At 43.7% G+C, this 16,553-nt stretch overlaps 1 protein-coding gene across 19 annotated transcripts in view; it reads left to right on the top strand.

Moving 5' to 3' along the window:
- The window catches only part of KALRN (kalirin RhoGEF kinase), a 645,891-nt gene that overhangs the window by 238,751 nt on the left and 390,587 nt on the right, over positions 1–16,553 (top strand). For all 19 annotated transcript variants that reach the window (XM_033855735.2, XM_073804132.1, XM_073804131.1 and 16 more), the window contains one exon: positions 5,536–5,658. In XM_033855735.2, the coding sequence (XP_033711626.1) occupies positions 5,536–5,658 (123 nt within the window). The remainder of the gene's footprint in view (positions 1–5,535; positions 5,659–16,553) is intronic.

The following is a 16,553-nucleotide window of genomic DNA, read 5'->3' as shown; positions in this document are numbered from 1 at the left end:
TCTTATTTGAATCTCACTATTATGCTAAGGTTGAAATAGTATAAATTTTTATCCCCATTTCAAGGTAAGGAAACTGAGATTTAGACCATTAACCTAACTTGTCCAAGTTTATAAAGCAGATCTGCACTAGAACCCAAGTCTCCTGATTTGAAGCCTCTGTTCTTTGCACTGTAACACACATAACATTTTATTTTGGAGTTGACTGCACAGCAAGTTTTCAGATGTAGCAAGGTTCTCTGGCAAGGAGGTTGTTAGTATTCTTTAGGGCACAGGCTTTTATGGATGGGTCGCTGCAGTGTCCAAGCAGGGTTAACAGGGGACAACAGGTGATACTGGAATGTGCATATTTAGGAAAGAAAATCCATTGGTTGTCTTCTGTCCTCTCAATCAAGTCACCAAACCTGAAAATGAGCAAATTAAAACCAGTGTAATCTAAATTACAGACAGTATAAAACACTAACACTAGGTGGTAAGGTAGTTTGAAAGTTAAAACTCTAAATCAGATGCTGTTGCTAAATTTGGCAAATGAAGGAAAATAAGACCAAGATCCTTATTTAATATCCTTGCTCTATGAAATAGTTTATGCTTTATTAAAAACAGAACAGTAATAACCTTTTAGCTATCCCCATATTTAAAAGAAAAGGAGAAAAGGTTTCTGTTTATTTTCCTAATTTGCATTTAAATAGATTCATTTATCATTTATTATATATTAAGAACTAGATTTGTATATTTTCACTGAGTTTAAGCCAGCATAAAAACATTACTTTGCAAAACGTGGAAAAAAAAAACCCCAAGTAGCTTACATGTAACATCTATCTTCTTAATGAGACAAAACTATGTTGGTTTCCAAACAAAGAGATAAAATTTCATTATTTAGACATGAACTTTCCTCCTGGAGGAATTTTGTTGTTTTATTACATTTTGTTGAATCTACCATTTGTATCTTCTCAAAAAAAAAAAGTTCAAAATGTTTGAAACCACTGTGGAGACATTTTCTTTAGTTTTGGGGGGTTTTTTTTCTTTAGATTTTTGTTCCAGTGTCTAGGTCAGGTGTCTTCCAGAAAGCCCAATTCAAATAGATCAAATCATAAAATGTCCTAGTTTAGAAAGGGTCAGCTTGTCTGGAGATTAGCAACCCCAGAGCCTGTGACCAACTCCCTCATGCATTTCTTTCATTCACTAAGTATTTATTGAGAGAAGTGGAGCTATTTGAATCAGCCATCCCCAGGCACTGAGGGGGCAGGTGGGAGGCAGAGACGAGGGGGCCGGGTACTGGCCGCTGAATGGCCGCATGTGAGGAGCAGCATCCTCCCACCGCTGGAGCCCCACAGTGCCCTGGTGGCTGCCTTTTGAGGGGCAACTGCTCTGTGGAGCCTGGGCAGAGGAGTTCCTACAGTCACATGCAGGAGGCAGGGCAGTGTCCCAAGAGCCTGGATCAACAGACACTCAGTGAATGTGCCTTGGGTGGCATGAATGAAGCCCACTGGGGGGGGCTTCACTTTTCTGAACCTGTTTTCCATCCGTAAAGTGGGCCTGCTGGAGGCAGTGAGATGATGCTTGTGAGTGGACATTTTGAACCCTAAAGCACTGGACGGATAGATGTCAAGGCTGAGACTAAGAAGCTGCATTTCTCTGGCTATTAGGAACAATGCCAGTTTTCTTACAGTCATTCTTTGTATTCAAAAGTTAGAAATGTTAAGCTGTAGCAATGAATAAGCATTCTGACCCAGGAGACTCAGTAAAACTAATTTTTATTTTGAATGGAAAAAAATACACTCCGTAAGTTTCCAAATTGAGCCGATTGTAAACCAGGATGCTTACCTCCATTCTGGGCACTGCTTATCCCTTGGAAATGAAGAGAAGCCCAGAAAAGAAGAGACTTGCCCACAGTCTCATGGATAATTAGTGACAGAGCCAGGCCCAGAACCAGCCTAGTCCTTATCCCACTTAACTGCACACGCACATGGGTGCTTACACGCGTGTGCGCACACACACGTTCTCTCTCTGCCGCCAGCTGTAGTGAATGCAGCAGAAATGCTGGTGACCCTTGCAGGCAACCAGGCTCACAAAAGTGAGTATTATATACAATTAGGCAGCAGATTCAGGTCCAGAGAAGACTTGAGGCTGTCCCTAGGAAACAGCCATGTTGGAGAGACCGTGGTTCCTGATATCACATCGACTGTCTGGTCCCTAGGTGCCTGAGATGAGTGTCACCTCCTTGGAGCACTGCCTCTAGCCTCCGGCATAGCTGAACTTTCCCAGAATGCGCAGCCCCCAGAGACAGCTCGTGTGCTCCAGTATGGAAGGCAGATGGGGCGCAGTGGCCTGGGTGCAGACCTCATTGTGTGAGAAGCCCATTCAATGAGGCGTGCGGTTCCTCCAGCACTCTTCGCTCTCGCCTGCCTTTTAACTCACTGTTGTTATTGCTTTTCTCCTTAAGTGGCCCGTGTTCGGCTCTCCTTGCTCTGTAGTCCGGCAGGGACCTGGCGCCAGGCAATCTAATCATTCTGATGCTAGCATATAACTCTCTGTTTATTAGCATATCTAAATACTCATTTAACAGAAAATACAGGGAAGGTCACTCTAGGCCACTGGGATAGACAAGAAAGTATGAGTGAGCACTTTTCATCCTAAGTTCCAAGGACTTCAGGCATTTCAGATTTTCATTGATTTTATTGATTCTTTGGTCAACAAGGAAAAGAGAGGAGGGATTATTTTTAAATGGGGTTGAGAGGCAGAATTTAAAAGAACAAAAATTACACAGTGAAGTTCCTTTAGACTCCTGGGGCACTTGTCTTCTTCCCCTCTTGTCCTTAATAGTAATTTTAAAAAGCGCTGACCGCGTGCCTGCGGTGTGGGGTTGGCTGTGGCTGGTGGACCCGGGGTGGCGCACGCCACCGATCCTGCCCAGCCTCCTCAGGCACCCCCAGCCTGGAGCATCTGCTGACCCTTGCAAGTGAAGGATGATACTTTTGCCCTTTATCTGTGTAGGTAGCCGGAAGTGATCTGGGTAATTCAAAAGGGAGAATCATCTCCAGATTCAATCCCATTTTATGCCCATTTGCCTTGGGAAGGTGATGTGCTTGTACTTAACCATGGGTTGTCATAGCCTTGGTGTCCCTCTCCTGACCTCCAGACAAAACTCTAACTGCCCACAGGACACCTCCACCTGAAGGTCTCCTACGCCTCGCAAACCCAGCATCTGAAACGGAACCTGCGGTCTCTCCTCCCCTACCCCAGCTTCTTGCCCTCCTCTTGAGGTGGTACCTTGGAGGCACCTTCTCTTACAAGGATCCAGGGCGCCATGCCAGATACCTGGCTGTCTTCCCTCTCTCTTTCTCACCCTCCCTCCCCAAACAGTTGGGAGTCCTCAGTCCCTTCCTAGCAACTCTTGCTCTGCCCACTTCACAGACTCCACTGTCACTCCCCACATCCGGGTTTCCAGGTTCTCACTCTTGCTCCCCAGGATTACAGCCTCCTAACCATTCTTACTGCTCCATCTCTCCCTGCCAGTCCACATCCCATGCTCCTCTCAAAGCTCACATCACATTTCACTGCTCAGCTTACAACCCTCCACTGACATCTTGCTGCCCGCAGTATATGGTCCAGGTTTCCTAAAGCCTGTGTCCAGGGCTCTCCATGGTCCCTTCTACCTCCCCAGCCACATATTCTCCTCACATCAGGTCCAGAAGCACAGAAGTGGTGCTTTCAGAGCCCTCTACACACTGGGCTGCCCCACGGTTCTGCCCCTTTGATCTTCCCCTTGCCTGGAGCCCACATCTCACTCTTTCACCTGGCTAATTCCTACCTGAGTCAGGGTCAAGTCAGGTGTCACCTCCTTTGGGAAGCCTTCTCTGCTCTTCCCTCTCTTCACACCATCAAGAGAGGCTGCTACCTTGATTACCACACTGACCTTTATCTTGATAGATTTCTTTGTTGAGTTGTGATTTTAATCACGTCATATGCCAAGTTCTGCTAACACTGTATCTGAGTCCATGTTTGCTTTCCACACTGGCTTTTAAGCCACTTAAACTCAAGAACCACATATTAATCATTTTTGCCTTGTATAGTGCCTGGCGTGTAATGAGTGTCCGATAAATGCTGGTTAAACGTAACTGAAAAAGTAAATTCGCTTTTCCGTTTAAAGGGGAAAAATGGAATGAGGCTGTGACTCTGCCTTCCAGGAAAGCTGGCGTGATCTTTGCAGCTTCTCAGCCTACACCTGTGCTCCGTCCTTCCCTGCTCTACTCTGCAACTGAGCTGCAGTCTTTAGCTCATCCCAAGCTATGGACCATGGGTTCCAAGTATAGCGATCCTCTTCTCCAGAGGTTTAACACGTTTCCTGGCTGTATCACTTGACTACTCTGGGCAGAGACTTACAGAAACTCCAAATTAAACCAGTTTGAATAATAAAGAGGATTTCTTGGCTCAGGTACTAAGCAAGTCCAGACACAGTGTGGAGATCAGGCAAGGCTTGATCAGGGCTCTGCTTGTTTCCTGCCATTGTTTTGGCTACGCTCTTTCTCTGCCCATTGGCTTCACCCTCAAGCTGCCAGCAGAATGGGTACAGCAATTTGAGGTGCAGGGTCACAATGACAGTATCAGAGGAAGAGGAGTCATAGCTAAACAACTACAGTTCTGTTTTCCCAGGAGCTTCCAGCAAACTGCCCTTTGTGTTTTATTGTACTGAATTGGATAACATTCCCGTTTCTAAGACAATCCCATGGGTCAGGAAATGTCATACACTGATTGGCTTAGATCTGGTGTCCTGAGAAGGGGTAACCCTTAGAGTGACCAGGCTTTCCCTTGGAATTGAGGTTCTGGTTAGCTCCCCTAAAAGTGAGTGGGCCACCTGTGGGAGAGGTGGAAACCTAAATGAAAACCAGGTACAGAGCCATGGGGAGGAAAATGGCTCAATGCCCACTGTGCTAGGCAGTATTCACTCTACCCTTAAAATCCTCCTCTGCTGGTTCCTCATGGGTCATAGCAGAAACCCTGTGAGGCTGTGGAGTCACAAGAAAAGGTGACTGCATTCAGAGTCAGTTCAACAACGTGTGGTCGGGCAGTGTAAGTGGGATGGGGCATGTTAGGATGCCCTGTGGCTTCCAACAAGTGTCTCTCTCTCCTGCTGGGGCAGTAGGGAGTGGATTAAACCTCCCACTTGTCTCCACTTCACCTGTCCCTAAAGCACGCATTGAGGGGGGGCGTGGCTTTTGACGATTTCTAAAAGCTTTTAAAAGGGGAAATAACTAGGGAAAGTGAGCAGCTTCCTCCCCGTTCTCCTTGGTCCTCTTACTCATTTTCTCTCTTCCCCTAGGCTCTGTAGGGAGACATGGAGGCTGGTGGCAGGGCCTTCTGCTAAGGAGGAGGGCTCTCCTGGGAAGCCAGGGTGTGGGCCACCCCCGACCCTGAGCAGGATGACTGGTCCTCACTGGGCCCCAGCAGGAAGGCTGCTTTTCTCCCAGTAGCTCTGAAAGTTCCTTGCTGTTGGACCCATACCCCCATGATGACTGTGCGCCTTCTTTCCCCCTCTAGATGTTCGACTGGATAAGCCACAACAAGGAGTTATTCCTCCAGAGCCATACAGAGATTGGAGTCAGCTACCAGCACGCCCTGGACCTCCAGACGCAGCACAATCACTTCGCCATGAACTCCATGGTGAGTGCAGGGTCTCTTCTCGGGGGCAGGAGAATAACGAGGGGGACGGGGCTGCGGTGGAGGGGGCAGAAACAGACTTCCAAGCTGAGGAGGAGTGAGCAACTCTGAACACGCGGCCCCTTGTAGCATTCCATTTGCCAAGACAGGGACGAGCGCAGGACACGTGGTGAGCCGGCTGTTCCCGCAGCAGATTATGGCCTCATTTCTGCCTCCGGACCCTGCTTTACAGGGTGAAAGGAACGTGCTAGGGTTGTAGAAGCCATCAGCCCAGTGCAGGACTAGAAAGGAGAGTGCCCAGTTCCACTCCGCTGACTAAACCCACTGGCATGTGTGAGTCACTAAGCTGGGATGAGAGGCACCTCAGGCTGTGGCGCGTTGGAAACGGTTGAGTGAACTGGGCTGCTTAGACTAGAGAAGAGGAGCCTTGCGGGACACACAGTTGCTGCCTTCAGTTATGTGGAGGGCTGCCTTGGAGAGAAGAGGGTGGAATTGTTTTGTGTTGGTCTAGGAGGCAGAACAGTCCAGGGGACGGCAGTTGGAGGGGGAGGCAGCGCATGGCTCAGGAGGTGGGATGTACTGGAAGTTAGTGAGCTCCCCGGGATGGGGAGACTTCAAGCAGACGCTGAATTCAGAGAGGGATGTTTGCTAGCTGTGTGGCCATAGGAAATTTACCTGTCTGTGCTTCCATTTCTTCATCTGTAAAATGGAAATAATAATAGCCACCTTATAGGGCTGCCGTGAGGATTCAATGAGTTAATTGTAAGGTGGCTGGAGATGTGCCTGGTACATAGTCCATTATCAGTAAATATTGGTATTATGATAATGATGATGCTGGTGATACAGGAATCTAGTCCAGATGACTCCTGTGATTCCTCGTAAAACTAACACTTTGGGATAGTAATTTTTCCATGTGGTCTCCCCAAGACTTTGAAATCTTGTCTGCCCCTTGAACCCGTTGTATCTGAAATGTCTGCAGCCTAAGTATGTCTCGACATCTCTCTCTCTCCCCTCTGCCAGCTCTTCCTGCTTGTACTACTGGTCCAAAAGAATAGCTCCACCATTCCCCGTATATCTGAACTCCAAAGACACCATATCATTTCATCTGGTGATACTGGGAGAGGGGCAGGTGTTAGAAAAACATAAACACAGAGGATCACAGAGGCCAGAAAAGAAGATAATTTCATTTTCTATGGAGTTGTTTTAACAGTGTTATACACTGGACTGTGTTATACACAGAAATAATTCTGGCCTCAAGTTTTCAGTGTCTAGTTAGGGAGATAACTCAGACAGTCATGGTACAGCTTGATATGTGCGGTGATAGAGATGCTGAGTGACGTAAGAACCGTACAATCTCAGTGGTTTAAAGTAATAGAGGTTCATTTCTTGTTCCTACCACATGCCCATCACTGGCTGATGGGGGCTGTGCTCATCGCACTCACTCGATGAGACTCCCAGACTGAGGGAGCAGCCACTGTCTCAGATGCAGCCAGTGCCTCAGCAGACAAAGCAAGCAGCCAAGCGCACGCTAGCTCTGAAACCTTCCACCTAGAAGTGACGCATTTCACTACCCAGCACAGTCACACGGCCACATCTAACATCGCAGGTGGAGGTATATGGTCCTACCTCCACATGTTGGGCAGGAGAGAGTGGGTGTTTGTGAATAGCCCTAATGAGTAGCACAGGGAGCCATTGCAGGATGTAAGGTAGAGGTGAGCAGCGTGAGATTTGAATGGGAAGGGACCTCTGGCTGCGGAATAGAAGGTTGTGGGACCAGGCAGGGAAAAGATCAAGATTGACTGTGTTACCAATTTGGGCCACAGCAGTCTTGTCTTCATCTAAACGTAAAGACTAGTCCAACTAGTCTTCTATAATTATGTCTCATCCCAGGCTCGCTTTAGTCACAGAGGAGCAAACCGATTGATCACAGGTGATTAAGAACAGGAACTCAGATCTAGTCAGGTTTGATTATCTGTGTGCCTTGTGGATTTCCCCTGGTGAATTTTACAAATTCTGTGCCGGAATCTTCATGTCACCCAACTGCCTGGCCCTAAGGCAGACAAACTCATTTTAATAAGAAGCAAAGACAAACATGATTAGGGAGGTAAGTCTACCATCAAGCCCTTCAAAACAATGAACTACAAAGTTAAACAGAAAGAACCTTTGAATTATCTGCACCACTGCTCTTCTCTGTTAATATGGGTAACTGAGAGTTAATAACACATCAAAAACCTTTCCTCTGACAAATTTACTTCTGAAGTCTCCATTTTCAGGACAAAAAAAATAAAAACGAGGGAGGAAATTTACTGAAGGGAAGCATCTTCTGGAGCTGGGAGGGAGGAAGAGGAGGTTTAATACACAACAGCCAGTTAGCATGTTCCAGCCCATCTCTAGTCTCCCTTTGCGGTGCCTGTTTAGCCTGATTAGGCTGGCTCTCCTCTCTGGCTGCAGGGCAGGGGAAGGGAAATCCCAGGGTTGTTTGATCAAATTGGCTGAACTGGTGCGTTATAAACGCGGCACGTGCTTTTGTTAACTGGGAGGTTTACAGGTTGCTTATTAAAAGGGACTTCCCCTAAGACGGATGTCAGCAACCCAAGGAGGTGAATAGAGGGAATTACAGACTCCTTTTCTCTGGCCTGAGTGATGGATGTTGCTGCCAAGAAACAGATGAATTTAAGCAGCTACTGCTGGAGCCCAGTGACTGTAGGAATGATCAGTTACTCAGGGGAAGTGAGAATGTGGATTGTTTTGTAAGTTCACTGAGGCATTTCCTTTTCGGTTCTTGGAAAAGAACCTATACATATGCCCACACATCTGTCCATGTAAAGGTACATGCTTTAGGTACTTTGTTTCAGGCTACTTTCAGGTACTTTGTTTCAGGCTACAGGTGAGTTCTTTGCTACTGAATCCTGTTTTATCAGTGAAATAGGCCAGTGATCCCTTACCTTTCGGGGAGGTCACAGACCCCTTTGAAATCTAATGAAAGTTGTGGGTCTTCTTTCCAGAGAAATGTATGTGGACAACTTTTTTTTAGGCATTTTCAGGGGATTCAAGGGAATCCTAAAGCCTATCGATCACCCTCCCCAATATAAGATCCCAAGAACCTCATGACTTCTTTCTTCATTCATTCCACAAATAATTAAGGATTAGACATTGTGCTGGATGTTGGGCATATAGTGGTGAACAAAATGGTCTGTCCTCGGAGGTTCCAGTGGAGAGACAGGTGATATTATATAATCTCATAAGTAAATATATAAATACAAATCAATAAGTCTTATGTTGGAAGAGTAAGTGCTGCTATGATGGAGGATAACAAAAGGGGCTCCATTTAAATGAGGGGAGGTCAGGTATATTTTTCAATTAATAATCAGTACTGACTTAATGCTTATTGTTCATTCATTGATAGTAATTAATGGTCTGTGAATTAACTGTATAAAGTACCCGTTCTTCTTTATAATTTAAAGAACCCCTAGGTATACTGTTTGGTAAATGAAGATTATCTAGTTATAATTCATCTGTTTTTTAAGTTTAGTTTTCATGTCTAGTTTTATATACCAGTTAAAGACCCGACCCCAGCTGAGGTGGCCATTACTGAGAAATAATTGCATATCATTAAATCGTGGAAGCAAAATCAGAAATTTCCTAAATTTTGTCTGTCAATTGGTACCAATAAAGGCTATCAATTATTAACATGTGGATAGTGTGGGAGTATAATGCCCCACTGAGTATGGTACACGAGCAACTCTGAAAGAAAAAGGTTAAAATTGGTTGATCTTTGGCTTTTTGTTATAACATGTTTTTTTGCAGTTTCCACTGGGGAATCCTATTCTTTTGATCTTTAATAATAATAATAATAACCCACCTACTAAATCCAGTAGGAAGATATTCTCTGGCTTCTTATAGTGCCTCGTAAAGCCAGGTTTCCTGAGCTCTCTGGGGCCCTCCTTTTTCTTAATTTCGCCTTCTGTTGTGAAAGGCTTTCTCACAAATTCTCCTTCCCCTGAATGTGGCCTCCTCCTCTGATGGGAGTGTGGGCAGATGGAATTAGGATCGGGTTGTACTGTAACATACAACAGAACAATCAGGTAGCCATCTATGCTCCAGTTCCTCGTGAAAAAGACACTCACAGGAGTACATACAAACAACACAGTCTTATTTACAATTTTAATTAGCCGGTTCTTTGGGGAAAATAAATTGCTAATGGTTTCTGTCTAGAGTTTTAAAATATGAAGTGATACTCATTTTCTATTGTTACGACTGTGAGGACTCACATTAGTGATAACCACGTGCAGCTGGACAGTAGGAAGCCTTTCTGCTGCTGCATGTTGATAGCTGCTTTAATCCTATTAATTTGCTCACCAGAGGCACATACTGCCACTTGATGGTGTGCAAATCAGACCAATTGCAGCAAAGCCTGTGGTGCTCTCTTTGTTTTGAGGGGAAGTTAGAAATGGTAGCACCAAGGAAAAATCAGATCTGGTGCAGGAGAGGTAAAGATTCTGAGCAGGTTTCCTGACCCCAATTTGAGAAGCCTTGCTCTGGGGTCCTCTGTCATCTCTGATTCTCAGCAGCCCCAAACCATGATTGCACAAGTAATTCCCTACCCCCAAACAGACAGCACTTCCTATGATGAAGTGACCCCACTTCCATCGCCCACACTCCCATCAGAGCAGGAGGCCACACTCAGGGGAAGGAGAATTTGTGAGAAAGCCTTTCACAACAGAAGGCAGAATTTAGAAAAAGGAGGGCCCCAGAGAACTCAGGTTTTGGGGAACACACGCGTGCGCGCACACACACACACACACACACACACAGGCACACACATGATTGTGATGTTTAATAGCCAGGATTTGACCCTGTCATAGCCACAGAGTCTCTTAGTACACATAAAACCTGTTGAAAAAGAGATGAGTCTTAGCTTGTATGCATTAGTCTTTTCAGTACAATTTTTTTTTCAAAGAATCTTGTAGTAGACTTGCTAACAGTGTAGATTTCTTTTTGGCTTCCACCCCAGTCCTAGAAAATCATAATCTCTGGGGGATGAGGCCCCCAAACCTACATTTTTTAACAAGTTTCATGGGTGATTTATGTACATATTAAAGTTAGAGAACTGTTGTTCTGTGGAGATGTATATGTATTTATAAAATAGTAACACCCTAAAATAAAGCATTACAGGTTCTGAAAGAGAGTCCACTTCTAGTATGACAGCATGAGGCACTATCCAACCTACTCTCCAGTGAAACTGGTGGACATTATTTTAAAAGAACCATTTAAAGTCTCTAGAAATGGTCCTAAGTGCACACAGCAAATGAAACATTTATTCAAGAAAATTTACTAAAACTTGATAAGAACAGCGAATCTCTGGTATTTGAACCAGGACCCTCTTTCCTCCCACCTCCCAGCTCAACGAAATGGAAACGCTACTCCAGACTAGTGCAACCAAGAACACAAGGTCTCCTTTGCCCCCAGCTCCCAATTGAAGGACTGTCTTCCCAGATAGGACATTTTCTATCCTGGTCCAAGCTACCTGTTGCTGAATTTAAGTTCTAGGTGAGTGTGGCCAAGAGGTGGGGACTCCTTCTTCTGCCTTGCCCCCACTCATGGAGCAGAGGCTATACATGGGCACAACACTGCTGAGAAATAGTGTTGTCTGGGAATAGAAACAAACTATGAAACAGAGAGCCCCAAATCTTTTCCCAAAGCAACTGCATTTATTTGCAATAGAGAGTAGAGAAGTTCAAGCCAATAGCACTCTCAGAAATGCCCTTAGGGAAGTTATGGTGAGAGGCAACTGGGAGAAGATTTCTAGAGTCACTGGATATATAGGGTAAATAGTAGGCAGGCTGGTTTGCCAGAGAGAAAGAGACTTCCTGGGGCCAGAACAAATCTTAAGTAGTGACCTCAGGAACTGTCCCTTCAAAGGAGCTTGGATTTGATTGGATAGATCTGTGAAGCAGATCTATATTTATACCCCAGGACATTGTTGAAAGCAATAGAGTAATGAGCTGGAAATGAGTGGAATTTAACAGCTGGGTGTGGTCAGGGAAAGAGAAAGTTAAAGAGAGGACTGCGAAGACCAGTGTCATCCCAGGGTGACTGTGGGCATACCCAAGGCTGCATCCCCTGAGGAGCAACATCAGGGGTTTCCCACTAAAATAATCCAGCCATTCAGTAAACAAATAAGCAGGCAAATAACAATAACAAGCCCCAGAAGTGTGGGAATCAGTACCCAGAGATGCTACGATGTATTATCTAAGTGTCCAGGTTCCAACAAGCAATTATGAGCTATGAAAAGAAACAGAAATGTATGACGGGGTGGGGGGGAACAAATGGATAAAAAGCACACACAGGAAAAAGCAAGAAACAGAAAATGCCTGTGAGAGTGACCAGATATCAGATTTAACAAAGATTTCTAAGTAGCCATTATAAATATGTTTGTTTTTTAAAAAACAAAAACTGAAGGAAACTATAATTGAAGAAGTGAAAGTAGGTATGATTCTCTCACCAAACAGAGAATATCAATAAGGAGATAGAAATTATTTTGAAAAGTACCAAAAGGAAGTTCTGGAGTTGGAAAATACAATCACTGAAATGAAAAATTCACTAAAGGAGGTCAACAATAAGTGAATTGGAAGAAGAACCTTGAAGATAGAGCAATAGAAATTATGCAATCTGAAGAACAGAGAGAAAAAAGAATGAGGAAATATGAACAGAGCCTCAGAAAAATGCAGGACATCATCAAATGTACCATCATATGCATAATGGGAGTACTAGAACGAGAGAAGAGAGAAAGGAACATTTTTTTTAAATTATAGCTGAAATCTTCCCAAATATTGAGAAACAATCTACATAGCCAGGAAGCTCGGGGAACTCCAAGTAGGATAAAGGAAAGAGATCCACAAACAAATTCATCATAGTGAAAATACTGAAACCTAAAGACAGGGAGAAAATCCTGAAAGCAGCAAGAGAAAAAGAAGTTGTCACAGGGGAATCCCAATAAGAATAATAACTGATTTCTCATCAGAAACAATGGAGCCCAGAAGGAAGTAGAATAACATATTCAAAGTGCTTAACGGAAAAAAACTGTCAACCAAGAATCCCATATTCAGCAAAGCTATCTTTCAAAAATGAAAGTGAAATAAATATATTTCCACGTAATCAAATACTGAGGAAATTTGTTGCTAGCAGACACACCTTATGAGAAACAATAAAGGAAGTTCTTTATGATGAAGATGAGTGACCCCAGACTCTCTCTTTTGAATCTGTACGAAAAAGACAGAGAGCACTGGGAAAGGTAATTTTATAACTATAAAAGACAGCATAGGGCTTCCCTGGTGGCACAGTGGTTGAGAGTCCGCCTGCCGATGCAGGGGACACGGGTTCGTGCCCCAGTCTGGGAGGATCCCACATGCCATGCAGCGGCTGGCCCCGTGAGCCATGGCCGCTGAGCCTGCACGTCTGGATCCTGTGCTCCGCAACGGGAGAGGCCACAACAGTGAGAGGCCTGCGTACCACAAAAAAAAAAAAAAAAAGACAGCATAAGTGCAAATTTCTTCTTCTTTCTTCTCGTCACTGATTTAAAAATCCATTGTATAAAATAATATGTATACATTGTACTACTGAGCTTATAACATATAGAAATGTAACATATTTTCCAGTGACAGCACAAAGGAGATAAGAGTAATGCTGTATAGGGCTAAGGAAGTTACTCCAGATGGTAACCTGAATGCACAGGAATAGAAGAAAACATCCAGAAATGATAAATAAGGAGGTGAATATAACAAGAGCTATAAACTTAAATTTACTCTGCTTTCTTCTCTCACCTTCTTCAAAAGACATAAATTTATAAAAAGTGATACAATCTAATGCTGGGTTTATAACATTTATAAATGTAATATGTATAATAACGTCACAAAAAGAGGGGAAGGTGCTCACTCCCTCTTGGAAGAGCACCAGAATCACAACTAACTGCTGAACAGTCATCAACAGGAAGACACTGGAACTCACTGAAAAAGATACCCCACATCGACAGACAAAGGAGAAGCCACAATGAGACGGTAGGAGGGGTGCAATCACAATAAAATCAAATCCCGTAACTGCTGGGTAGGTGACTCACAAACTAGAGAACAATGTTACCACAGAAGTCCACCCACTGGAGTGAAGGTTCTGAGTCCCACTTCAGACTTCCCAACTTGGGGGTCCAGCAACAGGCGGAGGAATTCCTAGAGAATCAGACTTTGAAGGCTAGTGGGATTTGATTGCAGGACTTTGACAGGACTGGGGGAAACAGAGACTCCAGTCTTGGAGGGCACACACAAATTAGTGTGCGCATCAGGACCCAGGGGAAGGAACAGTGACCCTGTAGGAGACTGAACCAGACCTACCTGCTACTGTTGGAGGGTCTCCTGAAGAGGCGGGGAGTGGCTTTGTTTCACTGTGAGGACAAGGACACTAGCAGCAGAAGTTCTGGGAAGTACTCCTTAGCATGAGCCTTCCCAGAGTCCAGCATTAGCCCCACCAAACAACCCGGTAGGCTCCAGTGTTGCGTCGCCTCAGGCCAAACAACCAACAGGGAGGGAACCCAGCCCCACCCATCAGCAGACAAGAGAATTAAAGTTTTACTGAGCTCTGTCCACCAGAGCAACAACCAGCTCTACCCACCACCAGTCCCTCCCATCAGGAAACTTGCACAAACCTCTTAGATAGCCTCATACACCAGAGGGCAGACAGCAGAGGCAAGAAAAACTACAATCCTGCAGCCTGTGGGGAAAAAAAACCCCACATTCACAGAAAGATAGACAAGATGAAAAGGCAGAGGGCTATGTACCAGATGAAGGAACAAGATAAAACCCCAGAAAAACAACCAAATGAAGTGGAGATAGGCAACCTTCCAGAAAAAGAATTCAGAATAATAATAGTGAAGATGATCCAGGACCTCAGAAAAAGAATGGAGGCAAAGATCAAGAAGATGCAAGAAATGTTTAACAAAGACCTAGAAGAATTAAAGAACAAACAGAGATGAACAATGTAATAACTAAAATGAAAACTGCACTAGAAGGAGTCAATAGCAGAATAACTGAGGCAGAAGAACGGATAAGTGACCTGGAAGACAGAATGGTGGAATTCACTGCTGCAGAACAAAATAAAGAAAAAAGAGTGAAAAGAAATGAGGACAGCCTAAGAGACCTCTGGGACAACATTAAACACAACAACATTTGCATTATAGGGGTCCCAGAAGGAGAAGAGAGAGAGAAAGGACCCGAGAAAATATTTGAAGAGATTATAGTCAACAACTTCCCTAACATGGGAAAGGAAATAGCCACCCAAGTCCAGGAAGCACAGTGAGTCCCATACAGGATAAACCCAAGGAGAAACACACCAAGACACATAGTAATCAAATTGGCAAAAATTAAAGACAAAGAAAAATTATTGAAAACAGCAAGGGAAAAACAACAAATAACATACAAGGGAACTCCCATAAGGTTAACAGCTGATTTCTCAGCAGAAACTACAAGCCAGAAGGGAGTGGCATGATATACTTAAAGTGATGAAAGGGAAGAACCTACAGCCAAGATTATTCTACCTGGCAAGGATCTCATTCAGATTCAATGGAGAAATCAAAAGCTTTACAGACAAGCAAAAGCTAAGAGAATTCAGCAGCACCAAACCAGCTCTACAACAAATGCTAAAGGAACTTCTCTAAGTGTGAAACACAAGAGAAGAAAAGGACCTACAAAAACAAACCCAAAACAATTAAGAAAATGGTCACAGGAACATACATATCGATAATTACCTTACACATGAATGGATTAAATGCTCCAACCAAAAGACACAGGCTCACTGAATGGATACAAAAACAAGACCCATATATATGCTGTCTACAAGAGACCCACTTCAGACCTAGGGACACATACAGACTGAAAGTGAGGGGATGGAAAAAGATATTCCATGCCAATGGAAATCAAAAGAAAGCTGGAGTAGCTATACTCATATCAGATAAAATAGACTTTAAAATAAAGAATGTTACAAGAGAGAAGGAAGGACATTACATAATGATCAAGGGATCAATCCAAGAAGAAGATATAACAATTATAAATATATATGCACCCAACATAGGAGCACCTCAATACATAAGGCAACTGCTAACAGCTATAAAAGAGGAAATCGAAAGTAACACAATAATAGTGGAGGACTTTAACACCTCACTTACACCAATGGACAGATCATCCAAAATGAAAATAAATAAGGAAACAGAAGCTTTAAATGATGCAATAGACCAGATAGATTTAATTGATATTTATAGAACATTCCATCCAAAGAGAGCAGATTACACTTTCTTCTCAAGTGCACACGGAACATTCTCCAGGATCCATCACATCTTGGGTGACAAATCAAGCCTCAGTAAATTGAAGAAAACTGAAATCATATCAAGCATCTTTTCTGACCACAAGGCTATGGATTAGAAATGAGTTACAGGGGAAAAAAACGTAAAAAACACAAACACATGGAGGCTAAACAGTACGTTACTAAATAACCAAGAGATCACTGAAGAAATCAAAGAGGAAATCAAAAAATACCTGGAGACAAATGACAATGAAAACATGATGATCCAAAACCTATGGGATGTAGCAAAAGCAGTTCTAAAGGGAAGTTTATAGCTATATAAGCCTACCTCAAGAAACAAGAAAAATCTCAAGTAAACAATCTAACCTTACACCTAAAGGAACTAGAGAAAGAAGAACAAACAAACCCCAAAGTTAGCAGAAGGAAAGAAATCATAAAGATCAGAGCAGAAATAAATGAAATAGAAACAAAGAAAACAATAGCAAAGATCAATAAAACTAAAAGCTGATGCTTTGAGAAGATGAACAAAATTGATCAACCATTAGCCAGGCTCA

The sequence above is a fragment of the Tursiops truncatus genome, chromosome 4 (genome assembly GCF_011762595.2).
Source record: "Tursiops truncatus isolate mTurTru1 chromosome 4, mTurTru1.mat.Y, whole genome shotgun sequence".
NCBI lineage: Eukaryota > Metazoa > Chordata > Mammalia > Artiodactyla > Delphinidae > Tursiops > Tursiops truncatus.
Note: the sequence above shows the minus strand (reverse complement) of the source record. Positions and strands in the feature narration are given on the sequence as shown.